At 41.3% G+C, this 23,471-nt stretch overlaps 1 protein-coding gene across 2 annotated transcripts in view; it reads left to right on the top strand.

Moving 5' to 3' along the window:
- The first annotated feature begins 1,602 nt into the window (after positions 1–1,602).
- Positions 1,603–23,471, top strand: part of ATRX (ATRX chromatin remodeler) — a 66,354-nt gene continuing 44,485 nt past the window's right edge. Inside the window, exons 1-7 of one of the 2 annotated variants that reach the window (XM_083876575.1) lie at positions 1,603–1,727; positions 12,116–12,228; positions 15,187–15,242; positions 15,911–15,963; positions 17,530–17,654; positions 18,854–18,973; positions 21,988–22,097. In XM_083876575.1, the coding sequence (XP_083732701.1) occupies positions 1,708–1,727; positions 12,116–12,228; positions 15,187–15,242; positions 15,911–15,963; positions 17,530–17,654; positions 18,854–18,973; positions 21,988–22,097 (597 nt within the window). In that variant the 5' untranslated portion in view covers positions 1,603–1,707. The remainder of the gene's footprint in view (positions 1,728–12,115; positions 12,229–15,186; positions 15,243–15,910; positions 15,964–17,529; positions 17,655–18,853; positions 18,974–21,987; positions 22,098–23,471) is intronic. The other variant, XM_083876576.1, reaches the window with a different exon arrangement.

A 23,471-nucleotide genomic window follows, 5' to 3' on the forward strand; every position in this document is an offset into this window, starting at 1 on the left:
GCCTGAGTGTTTTCTCATGTTTCATATGTTGCTTTATGAAACCAGGTGAGTCGGTACATTTTATTCTTTCTTTAGTTTCTATAAGAAAAGTTAATTTTCTAAACTGGTTTTCTTCACAGTGAGTGGATAATACTTGTCACCTGATTCAGATTTTGTGTCATGTTGGGCTTGGCTTTGGTCTTCTGTTTTGGTCCTGTGTGGTGATGGAAACTCACACACAACCCCTACCAAGTTCAGTCGTCTTCTCCCAAAAGCCTGCAACGACTTTCCCTTGAAGAGGGCTGCCTTCCAACCCTCCTCCTTTCACAACATTCTAACTTCTGACAGGAGTGTAGAAGCTGCTAGCACCAGCAGGGAAAATTGTCTTAGCATTCTTAGGTGTAGCTGTCAATGATGCATTTCCTGATCTAGAGAATTGTCTGATTAAAAAGGAAAAGTTGTAGCCAAGCTGGGCTGAAGCTGCCCCGGGCAGGGTTACTTGGGGCTGCTCAGCTTCAACCTGTGTGTGGCTTATCTTATCCCTGTCCTGCTGTCTCTGTGCTTGGGAAACTCTGCTCCAAAACTTCCTTGTGAGCTTGGAGTTCCAGGGCTGGTTCCTGCAGAGGGTGAGGGTCCTGCTGGTGACCCCCATGGAGGGGGAAGGTACAGGTGGTGATCCCTGGAGAGGCTTGAGGGTCATTCTGATGATGCCCACAAAACAGGAGGATCTCTCTGGTGATCCTGTCGAGGCAGGAGGGTGGTTGTGGTGATCCTTGCAGAGGATGAGGGGAGGGTTGTTCTGCTGAAGGTTTTCTCTACTCATGGAGCAGGAGAGTTGTTCTGGGGATCCCTGCAGAGGAAGAGAGTTCTTCTAGGGATCCTTGTGGAGCAGGAGAGTTGTTCTGAGGATCTCCATGAAGTAGGGGAGTTCTTCTGGTGATCCCTGCAGAGGACAATTGTTCTGAGGATCCTCATGGAGTAGGAGAGTTGTTCTGATTATCTCTGCAGATGAAGATAGTTGTTCTGCTGATCCTCATGGAGCAGGAGAGTTGTTCTGGTGATCCCTGCAGAGGAGGACGGTTGTTCTGAGGATCCCCATGGAGCAGGGGGATCATTGTGGTGCTGTTACTATGAGTTTGTGCATCCCCTTTGTGTTACTCCTCGCAGGGGTGACGTGTCTAGAGGCTGTGATTAACCTGCTGTGGTTGAATGGAAGTTGTGGAGTCACCCAACGCTGCAGTTCTCCTGCAGTGACACGGCACATGTCCCCAGTGTGACCCCGGCTCCTGTCCCCGCCGTCCATCCCCGGGATGTGTCAGCGCTTGGCTCCCGCCGCCATGGCCGCAGCCGCGCGCTGGGGCCCCCTGCCGGGCACAGGTGTCAGTGCACTTTGTTACGAAATGATGTCACGGGCATCGGCCCATGACGCCAGCGTGACGTCAGCCCCGCCCCAGCCAATCAGCGCGGGGGATGTTGGGACCGTGACGTAAACTGCCCTAGCAACAGTCGGCGCGGCGCCGCCCAATCAGAAAATAGCTGTGGGCGGCCGTGAGCCAATGGGAGGCGGCGGAGGAGGACGGCGGCAGGAGGCAGGTCCCCTCAGGCTCCCTCCGATAAGATGGCGGCGGCGCTGGCGATGGCGGCGGCCGCGGCTTTGTCTGCGCCCAGCGCCTGAGCGCGGCCCCGGCCCCGGGCGGCCGCTCCGCTCCGAGCAGCGGCGGCGGAGTCATGACCGCAGAGCCCGTGAGGTACGGCCGGGGGCCGGGCGGCTGGGCGCGGGGTTGGGGCGGGGCCGGGCCCGGCGCGGCGCAGCCCTGGCGGGAGGGAGGGCGGGAGGAAGGCGGGATGGCGGCGGGAGGGCAGCGCCGCGCTCGGCCCGGGGGGCGGCGGGGCCGGGCCGGGCCGGAGGGCGGGAGGGACGGTGCTATACCGTGCTGTGCCGCGGGAAGGCCCCGCGGGCGGCCCCCGCCCCACGTGCGAGGCGAGAGCGGCGGGGAAGCTCCGCCAGACCCGCGCCCGGCTCAGGGCACGGCCACCGCCACCCCCCGGGCCGCCCCGGCCGGCCGTGCGGGCAGAACGGCGCTAACTGACAAACGCCCGCCAAAGTCGGGCTATGGAGAGAGGCGCCATGTTAAACTGTTAATAAATAGTTGTCTTTGTGTGCTTTCGGTTTTGTGCTGAGCCCCCGCAGAACATCACCCGCCGCGCCTGAGGTGGTGGGGTTTGACCCCCAGAAATGCTCTGCGCACATCTTCAGGTGGTGTTGGAGAAGCATCGCTGCGTCTTTAGTGCTCATCGCTGTGTCTTTAGTGCTTATCGCTATGTCTTTAGTACTTATCGCTCTGGCTTTAGTGCTGAGCCTCGGGTAAAGTTTTTTTCCTGCAGTCATATTTGTGTATCTTCACCTCCCCGCCTTAATTTTGAGTAGTTGATAACTACTGTGTCATTTTACACAGAAGTTAAAGTGGTTTTGCTCCTCTTTTATGTTGATTGTTTTTAAAGTCTTAAGGTTTTCACTTAGGAATGTAGAAAGAAGAGGTTTTTGATGGTTATCATTGTTGGTGCTGATCACACGCTGATGTAGGTCATGAGCGTCGCTAATACACATTATTTGGTGCATGAGTTCCCAGCACTTAGCGGTTCCTTCTGCTAAATGTGTTTTCTGACTTGTTTTGTAAGACAGGTGTTTTCCATCTCTCATCCTTTCTCCCTCTCCCTCCCTCCCTCCTTCTCCCCTCTGTGTTGTTAAAGTACTTTGACAGTTTAAACAACTTCTTGTGTTGGAGTGATTATTTTGCTGTGTAGACTGAAGTGCTAATTAAGGGACTTTCTCCTTTTCCTTCTCCAGCCCTTGAAAATCAAGCACAGAGCTTGATTTTTGTACAACAGAAAGATCCAAGTTACTCATACTTATGGTTGATTTGCACAGTCTTCATTAGTATTTTATATTCTGAAAAATGCTCTTCCATTTGGACCACTTGGCTTTTTCTTTTTATTGTGATTGTCATATTTTGTTCCCTGTTGTCCCTAATCTTGTGTGTCTTTTTTTTTTTTTTTTTGAACCACTTGTTCATGGTCAGTAACATGGTTTGTACTCATAGTCTTATGTACTTATATTTTTATGTTGTTATTAGTGCCAAAATTAGCATTACTAGCAAGGGGCTGCTTTGGAGGAAGAGGATGCAGAAGCTCATACATTTTCCATGCAATTCTTAGATTACCTGGAATTATTTCAGATCATTTGTGGTCCTGAAGATCAAAAAGCCTGGACAGAGCAGGTCTGAGATCATGTACAGCCTTTGTGTGGGATCTGCCCACAGGGGAAGCAGCCCTGTCACAAACTGCTTTTAAACAGACATAACAATTTTTTTGATGCTCCAAACTTTCCTTCTGTCCACGAGCTCAGTTCTCAGTCAGAGTAAATGTTTGTTCCAATTCCCATCCCGTGTGGAGCTCATCCTGAACAGTTTGTACTTCCAGGATCTGTGCAGGAGCTGGGCCTGGTTTCTCTCCACTCCAGTTCTCAACGCTGCAGCTGGAGAGAGGGAAATGAAAGAGAAAAACACACCCTGACGTCCTCTCGTTCCCACTTCCCACAAGTGCTGCTGCCTGTCTGCATTTCTGTCACTTCACCTTCTGCTCTCTGCAGTTTGGGCCATGGCAGGGGTGTGCAGGAATAAAGGACTGAGGAATTGCTGTTAGAATTGCTGTTAGAATTCTTGGGAAGATGTGTAAAAAAAACCTGATTTTGGATGGAAAATCTATTCCCAGCACTTCTGGAAGATTGACTTACAGTGTTTCAGAGGAAAATCATCAATCAATACTCGTCTGCTCCTGAAGAAGTTTTAAACTTTTGTTGAAAGAATAAATAAAAGAATACTTTTATTTAATATTAAGTTCCATGGGAGCCTCCCATGTCCCAAATGAGAAATTCAGAATGATGAGAACTGGAGTAACCTCCTAAGAAACTTCTAAAAAGTGCTGCCTCTGTAAATATTTATAAAAATGCCTCACTGGCTTTTGCCCCAAAAACTACTTTATTTTTTTTTCTTGTCCTTTCCTATATAAGGGAGGAGTCTTTATCATAGTGACCTAACCTGTTCCTACCAGTTTACACATTGTACAAAATAAGCACAGCAATAGGAAAAGAAAACAAATTTTGGATCTTCCTCACTTGAACTATCTGCTAGTCAATAAATGTCAATTTTTGTTTTTTGGGTTTTTTTTCAAGTTGGCAAAGTAGTCTTCATTTTTTTAATTATTATTATTATTTTAATCCAGGTTTTTCACCTTGCATTGTGATATTGACCATTTGGTTTTAAAGTTTTTATGGAATTGTCTGCATTTTTGAGCCAGACGAATGTCTTTGTTCTGAGTGATATTGCAGGGCTGTTTGAGGTGTGTTACTTGATGCCACAATGATATAATTGGAAGTAAGTCAACACCAATCTCCTGTATTCTCTAAAGGGACAGTGAAAGTTCTCTGTCTTCCACACTGTTCTGGAATGGGCACAGGCAGATTCTTCAGCTCTTCCCGCAGAAAAGCAAAACTGTGTCATCTTCAGTGCCAGGTGTGGCCCAGAACCAGCATCTGCAGCACTTAAATGAAATTCTCTGGGACAGGAACTTGCTGCGGAGACTTTTTCATTTCTGGTTTTATACAATACTTTCTGTTAGGGCTTTGCAAACTTTATGTCAAGGTCTTTGTAGGGCTTAACCGAAAGTATCTTTTCTAGGAAACAATTTGGTGTGTCACAGGGGCACTTAATACAAATTCTGCAACAGGGTGACCTTAACCTTGTGGGAATTTGAAATTCTCAGTCCTGTCATAGACTAACTCCTTGTACCCTCTGCTCGAAGAGTAGAAATGAGAGTGTTTTTTATGTGCCTCTGCCTCACCAAAAGAAAATATCCAAATAATGCTAAGATGTGCTGTGTTCAACATAAAAACAAATGTCTGCAGCCTGTGACCAAGTACATTTTAAATTGGATTAGCAGAAGTGCCTTTTATAAAGGGGAGGCCTAAGGATAGTGCTGACCCTCATGAAATCACATTTTGTGTCACTGGAGCTCAGCCCCTGCCTGCAGCTGATTTGGAAACATGAATGAGTTCATGGATGGGTCAGTGGCAGGTTGTTCTCTTGGTGTGACAGCAGGAGAAAGAAGAAATTGTAGAAATTCCATGGCAAATATAATGGAAGGTTTTATGTTGACTTTAAAAGAGGTGAAGCCTTCTGATTTATTTACTAAAGGAGGAACATAAAGCTTTCATAGTCTGTGATGAAATGCAGTTGTCACTTAGGGTGGGCGATGGATTGATTCGTGTTGGGTTTGTTTTGGGTTTTTTTTTTTTGTTAGAAAAGGAGTGAAACCTTGAAAAAAATCAGGAACTGGATGACACAGGTTGCTGACCAATGTCAGCTGTAGTGCCATTGAAGCAGTTTATTTGCAAGTCCAAAAGCTGCATAGTTGTAGAAATTTCTATCTGAGTGGGTCAGTCCAACTGTAGGTTTTAGTAGGTTCATCCTAGAGGCTTTGTTGGGCAAATGCCTCTGTCACGTAGAGCAAAACTAAAAAATAGGCAATAAATTTGAGACTGAGATGGCTTTTATCTTGTAAAATGAAAACCTGTCCTTGGGATGAGCTACAGCCCTCAAAGCTGTGGCAGCTGTGATTGGGAATCTGTGGGAGAGTTGAAGGGCCAGGTTTGGCTCTCAGCAGAGTTAGTACTGAGGTTTTGTGGAGAACCTGTGATCAGCTCCAAGGAGCAGAAGGCAAATGAAATAAAAGCATTTTTAGAGTTAGGGGTCCCTGATGCTCTTGGTTGTGGTCCTTCCCTTCTCACAGAGTGTGTTTAAACATTTTAAACACAGCTTGGTTTGTGTGTTGTGTGTGCCAGACTGAGCTTCCTTTCCAGAATCAACAGGGTAAGGTGTGCACTTCACATGGTTTTTGTCTCGTAAAGGTGGAAATGTTGTGTTTAGATTTTCAGGTGGTGGCTTCAGTGTTTTTCAGCTTGCAGGATGTTTGACCCTTGAAGTTCAGTGTGGCATTGACACCAACCTAACAATGAGATTGTTTGTCTTACTTTTGCCTTGTGAGTTTCTGATGATGCTGCTTGTTTGGGTTCTTTCAAGATCCCATTAAAGAAACAGGTTAAAAACAAAGTTAGGTTGGTTTTTTTTTCACTTTTTTTAGTGAATGAAGTGTGATAAGTCACACCAGATAGAAATTGTGTTATCTTCCTTGAACAGAATAAAGGGTCTCTTAGTGACTTTGAACTGTTGCTTTCTTATTCCCCTTGAGTGTCTGGAGGAAGATAATTCTGTTTACTTGTCTGAACCTGTTATGCTGTATTTAAGCTCCAAAATTACTTCCCCCACATCACTGAGTGTCTTCAACTGTACCAGGCATCACTTGATTAAGCCCCCATGGATTAAAAGTCAGTTCTAAACAAAGTAAAAAAGTGAGTGTGTGTGTTAAGGAAGTGTTTGGTACAGAACCTCTGATGAAGTGCTGGATGCCTCCATCTCCTTTCAGTCAGAGCTTTAGTGTTCAGGTATTGCTGGGCAGTATAAATAAGGTCTAAAATACGAATCTCATCTAAGACTTACAGTGTTGTGTTGTTTTTCCCTGCAGAAAACCATTGTTGAGTTAAAAAACAAACACTGGGATGAAGTGCTCTGTTTCCCCGCCGTTCTAAAACCATATTTTACTTGTTCAAGTAATATAATGATAGGCTGATTCTATTTTCTGGGTTTGTATTTTTTCTGACAGAAGTAAGTTTCTTAGGACATGGCAGCTGTGGTGTGTTCACTCCATTTTTTAAAATTGGGATAAGAAAATAAAACAACTCCTGGAGGTTTTATCCTCTTTCACTCTTTCCCACAGCTTTAAACTATTTCATTCATGTGTTGACATATTGACATATTTTATGTGAAACAACAATGTAGGCTCTACCCTTGTAACTGAAATCTTTGAATTGGGCTAATTGTAACCCTTTTCCTTCTCATCAGCAAAAACTTTTATGGAGATTTGCAGGTGACAGAATACTGGCCTGGTTATATCAAGGCTTAGGAGTAGCCTCTTCTCCCACCATCCTAAATAAATATTGAGAGTGTTGAATTTTTATTCTTAGTACACAGATACAGTCTGAAGCACAGGACAGTTGTCTACAGACCAACAGTTTCAAACTACATCTGCTTTTATTTTTCTCTAATTGTTTTTCCTAAGGATTGTTTAATTTTGTCTGCTTAATAGTTGTTCTGTAGTGTTTCAAAAGTGAAAAAAAAAAAGACTGAGATTTAATTCGAAGCAACTGTAAACATGAATTTAAAAAAACTTGTGCCTTGAACTATTTTAAAAGTTTAAACATAGAAAAATCTTAGACAAGTGTTGAACTTAAGGAAGGCATATGGTTAAAAAAAGCATATTTGTCAACATTGGGATAGATAAAAGCTGGAAAGGCCTCCTGTGCCACTTTCAGGAGCCACATGAAATGCAGATGAGGGACACTTGTTTAGAGTGATAGTTGGTAGGTGTTTGTTTAAAGAAAATGCAGCTTTCAAGTTGTTGTTCCAGATGTTGGCAATAACTGGGATATTCCCCACTTGTACTTTTAAAATGTCTGAAGAAAGCAAATAGAAACTGAGTGCAAAAAGAAGGTTTTCAGTGCAGTTTCAGAGGACAGTCCAATGTGTCCTGGGAGTGCTGCTCCTTCCACTGCCCTGGTTATGAATTTTCATCACCTCACCTGCCTTCAGAAGAAATACAATCTTGTGAATGTGTGGCAAGTTGGATCCAAATGAAAACTGTTTGTTAAGATTTAATTTGTCCAGGGTGATGTGATTTGCTTTGGGGAAGCACAATCAGCTGGCACAGGGGGTGAGGTCCCCACTGTGTCACTGCCCCTCCTCAGCTGGGCAGGGGAGGGACAGGACAGTGAAAAGTTCAGGTTGGGATGAGGACAGGGACATCACCCAGCAATTGCCATCATGGGCAAAACAGACTCTGCTTGGGGAAATCAGCTTAATTTATTGCCAATCAAATCAGAGGAGGGTAATGAGAAATAAATCCCCAGTGTTAAAATACTTTTTCCCCAACCCTTCCTTTCTCCCAGGTTCAACTTTACTTGATTCTCTGCCTCCTCCTGGTGAGCAGTGCAGGGGGGTGGGAATGGGGGCTGTGGTTCAGCTTATCACTCTCCTCCTCTGCTCCAGTGTGGGCTCCCTCCCATGGTAGATGTTTCTCCTTGGACTTCTCTCATGTGGGTCCTTCCCATGGGCTGCAGCTCCTCCCAAACTGCTCCATCCCACAGGCTTCGGGAGGGGACTGCCCCAGGAGAGGGTTCCCGTGGGCTCTCAGCCTCCTTTGGGCATCACCCTGAGCAGGTGTGGGGTCCCCCTGATGCCTGGAGAGGCTGACCTGGAACAGAGGCCAGCCAGTGTTAAAGGAATAAAGCAGGGATTTAATAAAAAGGCCTTCAAAGGATCCACCTTGGGCAGTTCAAGAGCCTGGCTGTGGCTACACCCAAGATGGATGATGAGTTTTCACACTTTTATAAGTTTTGGTCCATTTCCATTTTGGGGTTAATTGTCCAATTACAGCTGCAGGTAATGAGGTCCCATCCTCCCTCAATTCACGGTTGTTTGCACTTTTGGGCCTGAAGCTGCAGCAGTGTCTGGTTCTGGGTTGGAAAAGGATTGTTTTGTCTGACTGAGCTGTGAGGAGAACTGGCTGACACTTGGTATGAAAGATCAGAGTTACACACTAATGCAGTGCAGAATGTGGAGAATATGAAAGCTAAAACTGAAGGAATCTCTCCTGTGACCCTGATGTGCCTCCTCCCCTCATTCCCCTCTGCCCTCAGTGTCTGCAGGGTTGTTGCTGTCACACACTTGCTCCTCTCTCCCAGCTGCTGTTTTGCAGCAGGTTTTTCCTTTCCCAAATACAAAATCCCAGAGGCACTACGGGCACTGCTGAGGGGCTCAGCCTTGGCCGGCAGCGTGGCCCTCTTGGAGCAGGCTGCTGTTGGCTCAGCTGGACATGGGGGAAGAAGCTTTTGGCATCTCTGCACAGGAGTTTGTCACCCCCACTACCAAAACCTGGCCACACAAACCTGGTACAGGTGAGAATATCCAGGGAACAGCTCTCAACAGCCAGTTGGGATGAAGTGTGTTATGTCTAGATTAGGACACAACCTGTCTGGCTCTTTATTTATTCTAATTGTTAGTGGACTCATTTATAGGTGATTTGCCTACTCTGGATGGTTTGTTATCGTGGTTCTTGTTTGTTATCGTGTTTATTATGGCTTGTAAGGGCCAGGCTTTTATTGTTTGCTTTAACAGCACTTGCTCTGAATGTAGGTAAGGAATGGTGCATTCCAAGGTCACAAATCAGGTTCATGGCCAAACCAATAATAGCAGGGCACCTTCCCTTTTAGTCCTGTTTTAATTAGGCTGAACAGGGTTGAAATAGCTGCACAGTGGTGGGGAAGCCATTTGCTCAGAAAACTCAAGTGTGGAAACACTAATAAGCAGCATAGGGACTGTCAGTGTAGAAGAGCCTGTTTGCTTCAGAGATGGTTCTACATTTTTAGGCTCCTATGTTTGTTAAAAACCACACATTTATATGTTGTGATCAATTTAATAGTGACTGGGTCTGTACTGTAAAGAATAAGCATTTTGCAGTAGAAGATTTAAACAAAAATAGCAGATTATTATTCTCAAGTATAAATGAACGACATAAAATCAGTTTTGTACAAAACCAGATAAAGCATTGCCCTGAATTAGCATTTCTCTCTAGTGAAGTATAGTAAGTGTAACTCCTTTACTGAGATTTGACACCTAGTATTCTTTAACAAAGGCTTATGGTACAAAATGACGAATAATCAAGAGAAAAAGCAAATTGAGAAGACTTTTTAGTATTAGTTTGTATATCATCTTTTTTCATTGGTTGTCAGCAAAAACATTTTGCTCTGAAAATGATAATTTTACGTTATTTAGGATAAGAGTTAATGCATAGTAGTAGATAATGTTCCAATTAGTCACAAAGACACATACATACTATTCTGAATTCATTCTGTATTGACAACAGTAATACTAAACTTATCTATAGCTCCCATTTTCTTTCTAAAATGCTGTTACCAAAACAAGTTATTTATAAACCAAATGAGCAGAATTCCACATGTGTGGCTTTTTTGTTGTTGTTGTTTTTACTACCAAAAATGTACTTTCTTGTGGCCTTACTAAATGTGCTTTATTTCTTCAGACCATCTGGAATGGATATAAAATCTCTTTATATGCTTTTATTATCAAATAATTCTGAACAACTCTAATTTTTTTTTTCACTTAAAGCAAGTAAATTGTCGTTAAATCTCCTTTCTAAGGGAGAGCACGCAAGCTGTTAAGACTGCAGTGTACCATTATCATCTTCTGTAATGTTTTCCAAGTGTGCCTCCCATCTATGAGAAAAAGGGAAGCCCAAGATTAGGGAACTGGCAGTTGTGCAGCAGCATGAGTCCAGTAATTAGAGGGAAAGACTTTTGGACAGATTGAGAGAAAAATTTTAAGGTACTCTTGAGAGTTCAAGAGCTTTGTTCTGCTCTTTCAGACTTGCTCCAGTGATTGATGGTACATATGTAGTCTCAAAAGGAAAGTGCCCTTCACTTATGCAGAAAACCTTTTCATTGAAAAGTGCTATTTTGTTTAATTTTGTAGTACCTCAGGAGATTTAAAGAAATTACAGATGATTTTTTTTTTAAATGGATGGTATATTGCTGTTTTATGTGGTTATTTTCACTGTTTGGAATAGTCACTGGTGTTGGTGTGAGGATATTCACACATGGCTCAAAAGAACATTTACCTGCACATCTTTCTGATAAAATGATATTTTATTTCTTTTTAGCAATAACAAATTGAAAGTCAGAAGTTAATAAATTGATGTGTTCAGAGAAACAGTAGTGATGGTAAAGGTGACTGCTCAGGTTGAATATTCAAAAGTTCTTACGACCAATAAAACAAGCACAGAAAATATAATTTCTTCTTGCTATTAGAAGACTATTTTGAAATTAATATGAAAACAAACAGTGGGAAGGGTGGAAAGCCTTTATCCTTCATCTGGGCTCGCTTCTGCTGGGCATGGGGCAGGTCAGGAGTGGGAAAAGCGTCTGCAGCAGCAGATAAGGGGTGATGAGTCAGGACAGATCAGCTGCAGATTCCAGAGGGCTGATAAGGAGGGCAGGGAGCAAACAGCTCCATGGCACCTTCTGAACAGGGGCTGAACACCCTTGGCCTGGCTCAGGGCAGCTGGAGAAGCCTTGGCCTGGGAAATTTTGGGAGTTTTAGGAGATATAAATAATGTAAAATGCCGGGGTGGGGGTAACATGAAATGGAGCAGCTTGTTAAGGCAAGGCTGGAATCGAGATGTTGCTTTTCACTGTAATCAGGGAATGGACTCAGGGCTCTTCCTGGGGTCTAAAAGTGTCTAGTGAAAATTGCCAGGGGATTATTTTTTTATGAATTAATCATCAACACTCAGATCAAGGAATGATCTGGTCCTGCATGGTTCTTTCTTGACAAAATTACCACCACACAACATGTATGTAGATGGTAGATTTAATACAAGTTTTGCATCAACAAACTTTGATATTCAGTGGACCTGTCATAGTCACTGAACTCTTCACTGGCATATTCAGTGCACCTGTTTGTTTCTAAGTTTGCAGGTGAAACTCTCCTGTTAGTTCTAGTGGTTTCAAAAAGGTGACATTTTTAGTAATAAAATAAGATTTTACCATTCTTACCTATCTGGCTTCTGACAAGTAGAATATTAATTCTTTGCTGTCTTCATGTCATAGCAGCATTGCCGCTCTGACTTCCTTGAATATTGTCAATAACTGTAAACAGTGAAAATTACTTAAAATAAACTTTTTATGCTTTTTTGTCAATAAGGCTGCACCTACTATTTCACTCAGTATTTAGTAAAAATACCTGGTTTTTATTTCCTCTGATATACTCATGCAGAGACAAATGTTTAAATAAATCTCTTGTGACTGTGTATTAATTGAGATTAAACATAAGCTTTGATGAATTGGAGTGAGATGTGTCAGTAACTCTGAGTTTTACTTGTGTTTTAACAGTGAAAGCAAGTTGAATACTTTGGTACAGAAACTCCATGACTTCTTGGCTCACTCATCAGAAGAATCTGAGGACGCAAACTCTCCTCCAGCATTATCTAAGAACAAAAGTATAGGTAAAAAGACATTTTATATTCATTTTCAATGGATTTGTGATTCTAAAGTCAAATAACTTGATGTTATTTCATTATATCACATTTTGCTGGGGTAATTATACCAAGTCTTAATGTGATTTAAATGGTGATAGCTTGATAAATACACAATAGGCCTTTGATACAATATTTATTTCAGTTCTAGATCTTTCTAAAGGTGAAAAAATTTAATCTTCTGGTAATTTCCCTTCTCTGAAATGCGAGATACCAAACACACAGGTATTTGCTGTGCTAAGAGTTCCTTGTTCAGAGTTCCTGAATTTATAAATGCAATGTTTTGGGGTTTTTTCTGCTTTTGCAGTCCTTGTAGGTGTGGAAGAAGTTCTAGAGATTATGCTTTCATAGTAATTTGAAAAAGATTTCTATATATAATCTGGAAACATTTGAAAAGAGAAGAATACTTTTTTAAAAGCTAGAGTCCTACACTAGGTCAGAATTAATACTGGAAATGTTTACTTCTAAGTTAGAAATAGGTAATGAAGTTTAAACACTTTGACAGTGATTAAAAGTGAAACTATTTCATGTCAGTACTGAATAAAATCTGTTTCCAAATTTAACTGGTTAAATTTGTTTCTTAGTTTAACTTGGACAAAACCTTTCAATCTCTGCTGCTTATTGAGCTAAAAGTTGTGTTGATGTGGTGGAGTGCAGGAGAAGAGTGTGCTGGTTTTATTACAGAGTTTATTTCCAAACTCCTGTTGTCTTAAGTAACACCTTCTATGGGTTTTCTGGCGCGTAGTTTTTATCTTTTAATGTTTTGTTTAGAGACAGAATCTGCTGTGTGTGGCACTCACCTCCTCGTGTCAGCATCAAACTGAACTGTTTGCCCAGGAAAAGGAAACTACTCATGTGGTGCTTCAGCAGAACAGTAAAATAAACTGAAATGTAGATGCATCTCAAAGTGAAATTTTGCTGAGGAGCACACTGGGGAAAAAAGAAACCTTCTCCCTGTATCCTCTGTAGTTAAAAATTAACATTTGGTTCCTTGCACACACAGATTGTCTTTGAAATGGATACACTTGCAAATTTGTAGCAGACATATTTTAGTGTTGGTTTTGAGATCTAAAAGAACATATTAAAGTTGAAGAGTCAGGATTAAACACTTAAATATTAGGAAATTCCAGAATTTACTGTGCAAATTTCCTTCCCTTCCCAATGTTCTGTGCATAACAAAAATGTCTGTAGCAACTGTGCTTCTTTTTTTTTTTTTTTTTTTTTTTTTAATGAGAGGGTGCTCATTACACCAACAGAAGTCATGGATGCGACTGGGGCCAAATCAGATTTATTTAGGAATGGATCTTGTTTTGTTCCAGCATTTGGAGGATGTGTGAGCTCCTGGGTCGAGTGTTGTGAGCAGGGAGATGATGATGAAGGTGGTTAAATGTGGCCCAGGAAGGCTGGATGTTAGAAATCAGTTGGGTGTTAGCTGATATTACTTCATACCCTAAACTTTTGTCCCTGCCACACACAGAGGTCAGTTAAAACAGGAAGTCAGTTAAAACAGAGGTCAGTTAAAACACTTGCTTTAGAGCCTTAATAATGTTCTTTATCCCCTCTGCACTGGAACTGGAATGTCTCCCTCCTTTCCACCGCATGGCTGCCAGCAGGAGAGTCACAGAGAGCTCAGGAGAGCCAGCCTGCCTGTTCCAAGATTGGAGCAGCAATCCCAGGGGAAGCTCTGCTCCCTGACAGCCCTGGAGTGGCTGGGCAGGATCAGCCAGGTCAGATCTGAGCTGGGAGGGGATGTCTGCAGCTCCTGGTCCTTTGGTGGGCACCAGGAGAAACTGGCACTGCAGCACGTTCAGCTGCTTTTGGAGCAGCACACCAGGCTGCCAGTGTGAGAGCAGAGCCTGCACACCCTGGGGCTGCCAGAGCAGGGGAAGCTCTGCCAAGCTCTCCAAGCTGGTATTTTCCATGGGTTTATCACTTGGGCAGAGTTGGTCAAGAGTAGAAGGTGGGCAGGATCCAAGCTCCAGCAGAAATGTCACCCTCCTTCCACATCACATGTCCCTCCCTCACAACAGGGAATGCCTGTAAATATTCTAGAGAAAAAGTTTCAGGTACTTAAAAAGGCCAAAATCATTGTCTGCTTCCATTTTGTTATTTCCTCCTTCAGATGTGGAAATGGCTGGATGATTTTCTCTGCAATTTACTCAATTCTGCAGAGGTCAAATATGCAGCATTGAATTCTCTTAAGTGATTCAGTTTTTTCAAAGTATAGAATTAAATTGTTTGGCTTTCCCCGAAACTGAAGTTCAAGGATAAAGAAGTTGCAGTGCTAGTAGTCTTCCATTAAAATCACAAATAATCTTGATAAGTCTCCTGTAATTATACTTTCTACTCAATAGCACCTGTTAAAATCCTACTGTTACTAAATTTTTGGAGCAACTTGATACAAGAATCCTTCAGTCACTGAACTCCAAACTTTCCCTTCCTTTTCCAGGACTGGTGGATTGGAGCAGGTGCCAGTAGGTTGCAGGTCTTTATATTCCACAGTTCCCAAGCTTGAGAAATAGGAATTCTCATCAGAACTTGGATCAAATGGGATATTTGTCTGTGATGCCATGATCCCAGATTTAATACTTTGTTTCTTATGTCAAGATGTGTGAGAGAAAATACTTCTAATAAATTCTTAGAGATCAGCACAAATGCATTAATGATATTATTTCTGCATGCAGTTGCACTTGCAGTGCTTCAGTATTTCTTCACCAACAGCAAGGCTCCCAGGGCTGAACTGAAAGGGATTTCTGAATTATTTCTGTAAAATTTATGCCATACAGTGGAATGTATTTTCTGTTGTCTCTGGAAGTCACAGTTATCTCTGTCCAGGCTGGTGAAACACAAACAATGCTGTGATGTGCAATGTAAAAAACTTCTGATGTTCCTTGCATTTCAATGGACTCCTTTAATTTCTCTCCATAGGTAAAAGCAGAGAACCTAAAGGAAGCCCAGCTTCAATGGAGAACAACAGGGATGAGGTAGGAATAAAAATGCTTTTGAATTCTAGTTTTCTGTCTAGTGCACAGTGACTGAGTTCACTCTTTCACAAGAAATACTTCAATAATACTGTCAGAACACCCATTAATGTCATCCCCCTTCACCCTGTTACTCAGATTGCTGTAGGCACTTAGTTGTTCTTGAAGCAAAAATGCTTCCTCTTAAAAATAAATAAAAATAGATGTACTGGATCTGTGTTAAACTGAGAAACGTTTTGTGTGGTATTTCTTACTTCTGTCTGTTCTCCTATTGGAAACAAATCATAACATTGTAGAGAAAACACAAGTGCCAGTGCCCTGCCTTAGTTTGCCTTTACTGTTGTGCTGGCAGTTTGTGGTTCAGGCTGCTGCTGCTCCTGAGTGCCACAGCCCTCTGCAAGGGTGTCTTGGAAAAGGGGATGGTTTCTTCATGGAGCAAAAGGAGCATTCCCAGGCCTGTGTGAGCTGCTGATTTCTGACCTGAAATTCCAGACATTCAGTTTAAATGAACTGTTGAAATTGCCAATTTAAATTACTTGCTCTTTTTAAATTATTTTTTATAAGGGCACTGGTGATTTCTGAGTTGTTTCTAGTTAATGCAAGAAATTGGTTTTTAACAGTTCCCTTGGATATAAATGTGTTGACTTTGATTTTTTTTTTCTTGTTTCTAGGGAAGTAGTTCTTCAGAAAAAAACAAATCCTTAGGATCATCCCGTTCCAAAAGGTTGGTTTGGAAAATAAAAACAAATAAATTACTTTCTGGTAATTTGGTAGGAGGCTATAGAAAAGTGAGTGCACTGTGTCAAATATTTTTGGTCCACACCAGTATAAATCCATGAAGTTACGAAGTGCTGGTAAAACAAATGCCTCATAGTACATTTAAAATTCAAACCATTTCTCAGGATGAAAGGTTAAGATGCTAAACCTTGATTATTATTTATGAAGACAGGATTATCCCATATCTTCGGTACAAAGGAGTTTATACAAAAGTTCCTTCAGTCCTTCTATTTGTACATGTAGGATTCTTCCAAAAATGTAATTTGGGTCATATAGAAAAAAAGTTTTATGTGGTTGATTGTTGGAATCAGCATCAGACTGTGCTGTTGAGTTGTCCTGTGCTGAAAGTGCCATTTGCTGTATCTCTGCTTAATCCTTTTTCCCTCTTTGATCTAAAAAGTGTGGAGTGAATTGTTTACCAACTTCCTGAATCTACAGGAGACAAATTATTTGTGTCCCAAATAAGAGCAGACTTAACTCCAGTCAAACTCCTCATCTGCTCTCAGCTGATGCTCACTCAAATTCTGTCCCCTGTGATTTTTATTAAATATTAGTGAACTGTGCAGGGAGTTGAGCTTTGAACAGCTGCCTCAGTACTGCTCTTTAAAAGTCTGTACCTCTTTTCCCTTCCCTTTTAATCCAGGTTGCTTTATTTCATCATGCCTGCTGGAATTAATATTCTTCAGTCTCCTTTTTGTGTTTGTCCTGATGCCATATTTGAAAATGTGGCTTTATATTTGGCTTTAGTTTCTCCCTCATCCTTTGGATATTCAGTGTCCTGCTGAACACTTTTTGTTTATATACTTTTTTTTAGTCCTGTTTTTTGCTTCCTGTCTTATCACTAAAGGGATTTTCACTCATCCATTTATCATACTGTACCTTATATTGACAAAACCAATCTTGCAGTAGTTCATGCGTTGCCTTCAGGCTGCTGAAAAATTTGCTCCATATTTTGTATTGTTTTCTCCCCATCCTGACATAGTAAATTCATTCATTTTCATGGATTCATTTTTAAATTGCTTGTGTGGAATTCTGTCAGCTGATCCTTTTGTTCAGTAGTCAGCTTTTTCATTTCTTTCTGCATTTCCTTCATTTTCCTGCAAGCATCTCTTCTGCCAAAATGCTTTTTGTAATTTTGCTAATATCTGTGTGTTCTCTTTGTGCTGCCTGTTAAACCTGGAATTATGATAAAATTCATGAGCAGACATTTCATTGAGATTTCTTTCCTGGAATTATGACTTTCTTAAAAATACACCAAACCTCCATTTTACAACAAAAAGATTTATTAATAAATACTTCTATTCCATCTGGGAGGGGAGAAATCCTGTTCCAAACCAGAAAATTATCCTACAATTGTATGGTAACGACTTGGAGCATCCCAGCTCGTAATGTCTTTAATTAATTTTAAAAGAACATAGTTTTTCACAGTTCATGTGGTGTTTTTCCTGCCAAGCTTAACCTGAATTGCAGTTTGTACTGTTTGTCAGAGCATGAGTTTTTTCTGTCTGTGCAGGAAACCTACAGTTGTAACAAAATATGTTGGGTCAGACGATGAACAAATTGTAGATGAAACTGTAAATGAAGATATTTCAAATGAGAACTCAGAGAACGATGTAGATATGCAAAGCTTGCCTAAAGGTAGGTCATGTCTTTTTTTTTTATTTGTTTGTTTGTTTCTGAATTCAGCAAATTAGCCAGGATTATGATGCAGCATAAATGATTCACTAGAATGCACATGTATCAATAAAATGCCTCTTGAAGGTCCTGTTGGTTTTCTGCCCACAAAAAAAGAGGATCCTGAGCACTTTAAGTTTGGTACCCAGCAGATTTTAAGCTCTGGGTGCACAAGGATGTGCTGGTGGCTTAATTTCAAATGCCTGCTGACATCTGTATAAAACCCTCCCAAAACAGGGGAAATCATTTATTCTGTTGTTTTGCAGGAGTCTCAAGCTCTGTCACTTGGAGGTCTTATTTTACTGTTTACTGTCTTTGAGGTTATTAGCAATTAGATCAGCAAACACAAAACTAACTCTGGGGGAGAAAAAAGCCATTAATGGATCTATTTTTAAGCACCTTTTAGAAGCAGTTAATACTGTAGGCCTACATCCCTCTGCTCTTAGCTGCAGTGAGTTGGATTAATCTCCTTCATTTCTTACCTATGAAAACTACAAAATTGCTGCTGTCACTGTGTGAGTAGCAGCACTGAGAGCAGTAACTATAAAATTATTTTTTCAGAATATTAGATGATTTTCAGTGTCCTCACAACAAAACTGGGCTCTTAAGGAGGAAAGATGTGGTTTTTTTCCTTCATGTAATTGTGATTAGAACTTTGTTTAAATGAAAATGTCAGATTTTAAATCTTGTTAAAGACAAAGCAGGTTTTTATTCTATTGCTTTTCTTTTTATTTCATACTGAAATAAAATGAAGATGAGGGAAACTGAATAGAAGGGAGCAAAGAGAGAAAAGCTTAGGATTTTGAGGGATTTAAGTGATGTCCTTTATTGGTAGCAAGTTCCTGTCCTACACCCCCAGCAGTGTGACAGTCCCACTGCAGGAAGAGCAAGTTTTACTCCTCAGCCCATTCAGTCCTTGCCTTCTGTCCTACAGCTGCAACACAGATGTAGTTTGAAATGTGTGGTGTTGGTTTTGGGTTTTTTGGTTTTGGTTTGGTTTTTTTTTTTCCTGTGAACATCTGTTTATTCAAAACTTTGTTGAGTTTTAGTCAACAGATTGCACTTTTTTTTTTTCGTTTTTTGTTGTTGGCTTTATTAATCAGAACTTTTGCACTTCACTTGGATGTGTAATGGTTTCCAATTTCTAAATGAAATTATTCTAGGTACAGTGGTTGTACAGCCTGAGCCAGTGCTGAATGAAGACAAAGATGATTTTAAAGGGCCTGAATTTAGAAGCAGAAATACCGTTAAAATGAAACCTGAAGCTCCCAAAAAGCGTGGAGGTAAATACAATTTAAAACATCTATTGAAATGGGTTTAAATTGTTGCTTACAACCACATTTGGTACATCTAAAAATTGTTCATATTTCTGATAAATTATGCTAAAAATACCTCCACTCTTCTGGCTTTTTTATTCATTAAGGATTTTAGCTGATAGAAATTAGCCTCCATTGCTGCCCCTGCAATGCAGCAGTGAAAGCTAAGATTAGTTCCCATTAAACTCCTTATTTTCAGTAGGTATAGGATGCTTCATTAGGCGCAGTTGCTTGGTTGCAATCAGGTGTTCCAGGTATTCCTTTTTTAAAGGAATTGGAACACCATCAATAAAGGAACATTCACTGACTCAGCAGGAAAGCAACCATGTTTGAGCAGGGACATGTATGGGCAGATTATCCACCAGTGAGCTAAGAAAAAAATCCTAAAACCTCAAACAATATCTAAGACTTTTTTTGTTTTGGCTTTGAAATTGTGGGAAATTCCCTACCAGTGGGCCCTTGTAAGGATTACCTTTGAAAAGATATTGTGTCAGCTGCTTTTCCATAGCTGCTGCTAAAACTGAGAAGTTAGGTAGATTATAATATCAGCAGAAATTAATTTCTTTCTTTTTTTCCCCTGAAACCAAAGGAGAGGAGGGAGGATTATGTCTAATATAGCTAATAAGGAGGTAGATATTTTTATTAACCCTACTGGCAATATCTGAGCTCACACACCTCCAGCAGTAGCCAGGGTAATCATACAAACAGCTCTTGCACACACTCATCATCCTTCACATTGAGAGCCTTGCCCTCTTCTAAAATACTTTATTGAGTGCTGTTTCTGTGGGTGAAGGGGAGTGAAATGTGACTGTGTGGAAATGTGCTTGTGCATAACCTGGGCTCGTGTGGTGTCAGTGACATTTTGGGCATTGAAGTTTTCTCTAAATTCTCTAATGAACTTTAGGAGTTGGTTCTGTTTTATTTACGCAATAATAAAATCCTGTTCATATAAGAATGCTTTTTTCCATTTGTGCTTATAAAAATTCTATAAATGGTCCAACAGAACTCTTCAGGGGTACAGTGTTAAGAAGATAAGACACTTGTGCTTGAGCTTTGTGGTCTGTGTCTGCATCCCCAGAACAGTTTTTATCACCTCCCCTTCCAGCTTTTTTAATCTCCCTTCCTAGGGAATGTGCAGGCCTTCCTTTGTGTATCTGGACTGGTTATTCATGTACTATGCCTGACAAATATATATATATATTAAATATTTGCATTTCTAGTAGAAATTACACATCTTGTGTGTATTAGAAATAGTGGTAGAAGCAGAACTCCTGCCTTTCTAGCAACCAAATGCTCTCATCTAAGACTGTAAAGGGCATTGTGTCATTGTTTTCAAGTTTTGTGTCTGCAGCATGGTTGTGGTTGTATTTTTGCTAACAAATTCAGTTAGGAATGTTTTTAACCAAGTAGTTTCTCAGTATTAACAAATTAGTTGGGGTTTAATTTTTTTGGATCATTCATTTGTAGTAATAGCATGGTTCTCCCTTTTCCTTGTCCCAGCTTGCAGGTTTGAGGAAGGAGGCCGTGGTGCTTTCCCTTGGTTGTGGAAAAGAGGGAAGTGGCTCAGGGCTTGGCAGGGAAGATCCTGTTCTCCCTGGGTTGGCTGGGCCCCTCAGTGTGTGCTGCAGCAGTGAGAGGACTGTGCCAGGCTTGGGTTGTGTGCTGCAGCATGTGGGATTCTTTCCTGAGGACTGTGATGGGCTGGGTGTGCTCATCCACACTCACAGCAGCGTTTGAACTCAGGATTTGAACTGGTTTGGAGCTCCTGGGAGGGGCTTGCAGGTCCACAGGCTCTGCAGGACATTCAGTGAGGAATGGCTGGAGGGTGCAAACACATCCTGTATTCAGAATTTCACTGAATTAGGAGTGTGGATCAGCTGTTTCACTGCCCCCTGAGCCATCTGAGGCTGTGCCTCAGCAGCAGATTGCTGAGAGCTTGTACTGTGTCTTCAGAATGTTCATTCAGTTCCTTAACATGCTGGTGTTGGAGCTTGGTTCTGATTCTGGGGTGATTATTTAATTAAAAGTAGAAAAAATACAGAGTCTGTACTCAGATTGTAATCATTAAATTCATCTATTTGAGTTAATTTCCTTATTGGTCTAATCACTGAGCATGACAGCAAAGAGAGGTTCAGTAATCTCTTATCAAACCTGTGTCTGCTTGATCCCAAATTGGGCTTTTGGAAGTGCAGAACTTTCACAAATGATTTTCCTTTTTCTGTTGTTGAAAACAAAAAGGTCTCAGGGTATTAATTAAGAGGCTGACATGGAGTGAGCCTGCCAGGCCCAAGTTCACCCCTTCTGAAGTGAATTGGGGGGGTTGGCATAAAAAAAGAAGCTTTTTTGACCAGATGTAGGTGCAGCAGCAGAGTGGTGCACACACCATGGGAGCAATCAGCAACATGGGGAGAACAAGTGGATTACAGCAAAGTTGTAGTTTCAGAAAAAAAAAAAAACCAAAAACCACCATTGAAAAGGGAGCAAAATGTGAGGAAAGGTTGTTCAGTCACTATTACAAGGATTGTTTGCATTTTCTGTAAGAGTTTTCTGTGTTTTTCTTTGAGAAACTGAAACTGTGTGTGTGAAAGAAATGCCATAATACAAACATGAATTGCAGTGGTATTTGCTGAACAAAGGTAAAATGGGGGACATTGTCCAGAATATCAGAGCTGCTCTGAAAGAATTTCAGTGATGACTCTAATTTAGGTGTATTTTCATGGGATGACCAATTAACCCAACTTAAACCTCTCGAAGGGAAAGAATCGTATCTTGACCCCAAGTGAAGCATAGAAATCAGGAGAAAACTCAGTCTCAAAATGGCAAATGGTTACAGAAAGATTTTTCTGGTGCTGGGTGGTGCAGAAACAAAGGCCTATGAAAGACCTGACAGGCCAGAATATTGTTACAAATGCAATAGTACACACAGATTTCTTTAATAAGGATGAAAGCAATTAATGTGTGGTTTGTAATCCTCTCCATAGAAGAAGGACTCCATGGAATTGTGAGCTGTACAGCTTGTGGGCAGCAGGTGAACCATTTCCAAAAGGATTCAATCTATAGACACCCTACACTGAAAGTGCTTATTTGTAAGGTATGTGGTAAATAGTTCTGTTTGGTTTTGTTTCAAAATGTCATATTAGTTGGTTTGGGTGGGATTTTTGTGGGAGTAATTCTTGTTCATTAGTCAATATAGTTTTCAGTCATTAGCTGTTACAATTAAGGAAACTAAAAGGGGAAAAAAGGCAAATATACTTGAAAATTTATATTCCCTTTTTCTTCTATCCCAGTTAAACTGGTGGTGGTTTCTTTGTTATTTACTTCTACAGCTTTAAGGGTATAATCTTAGTGAATTTTTAATGTTAAATGATCTGTCTGAAATTTCTGCCTACTCATAATGTATTTTAAGAACAGATTCAAGTCTACATCTCCTGCTAAAGCATTCCATGTAAAACAGCACTGAAATAAGGAGCAGAAAAGCAGCTTCAAAGCCATCTCTGTTTCTGCCAGCTCCTGGACTGTTTTAATTTATGGCAGGTTTGCAATGCTGGTCTAGTCCATAAATCTGAGTTTTCAGCTGTGTGGCTTCCTGGTGGCTCCACTCAGGCCCTGAGTTGGCTGCAGAGGGAAGAGGTGGGACAGGGCAGGAAGGAAATGTCTCTGCTCCTGCTGAGGAGACCTCTGTTAATTTTCAAAGAGCTGTAGAGATCTCTCTTGCATATTTCTGTAGTGATGGAGGTTCTGTATTTATAAAGATACTGCTAAAGATAGAGATACAGTTCTGTGTTATCATGTTCATGGAGCATTTCCCTGCTCTTCATCCTCCTCCTTCCCAATTCCTCGTTATTGTGAGATACTCAGCTGACAGAGTCAGCCGTGCCCATCTAGGCTGGTGTGCTGGCTCTTCTCTGCATTCTGGCTTGTTTCTTTTACAAAATGTGTTTTACAAGAGTCAGTTCCCAAGGTGACCTTTTCCCACCTCCATTGGAGTCCCAGCTCTTGTTCCTGTCCTTGCACACCCGTGTTCCTGCAGTGGGACCAGTGACCTGAGTCATTTTTGTAACCTGGTCAGGGTGTTGGGATCAACAGCAGCAACAGCAGTTCTTGACATGAATCAACAGCAGCTCTGCTACATGAATTACATCAAGGGTTGTTTTCCTTGATTTTCTCTTTTTTTACTTAATTGAACAGGGCTTTATGTGAATGTGAGAGGGAGGAATGGAAGCCCCTCATCTCCAGCTCTTCCTTTATTTCTGTGCCTAGTTCTGCCCTTATTTTCTCTCCTACTTGGGTAAAAGTCCCAGACCTGAGAAGCTGTTCTCCTTTGACTGTGAATGTTCCATCAAATGTCTAAACATCAGATTTTATTGGGGTTTTATATTGATTTTGGTTGTTTGGATAGTTTAGTTGAACAGATGTGCAAATCTGTTTCTGTTAATGAGGCGTCTTCATTGTCAGTTCAGGTGAT

Source organism: Zosterops lateralis, assembly GCF_965231275.1.
Source record: "Zosterops lateralis genome assembly, chromosome: 21".
Taxonomy (NCBI): domain Eukaryota; kingdom Metazoa; phylum Chordata; class Aves; order Passeriformes; family Zosteropidae; genus Zosterops; species Zosterops lateralis.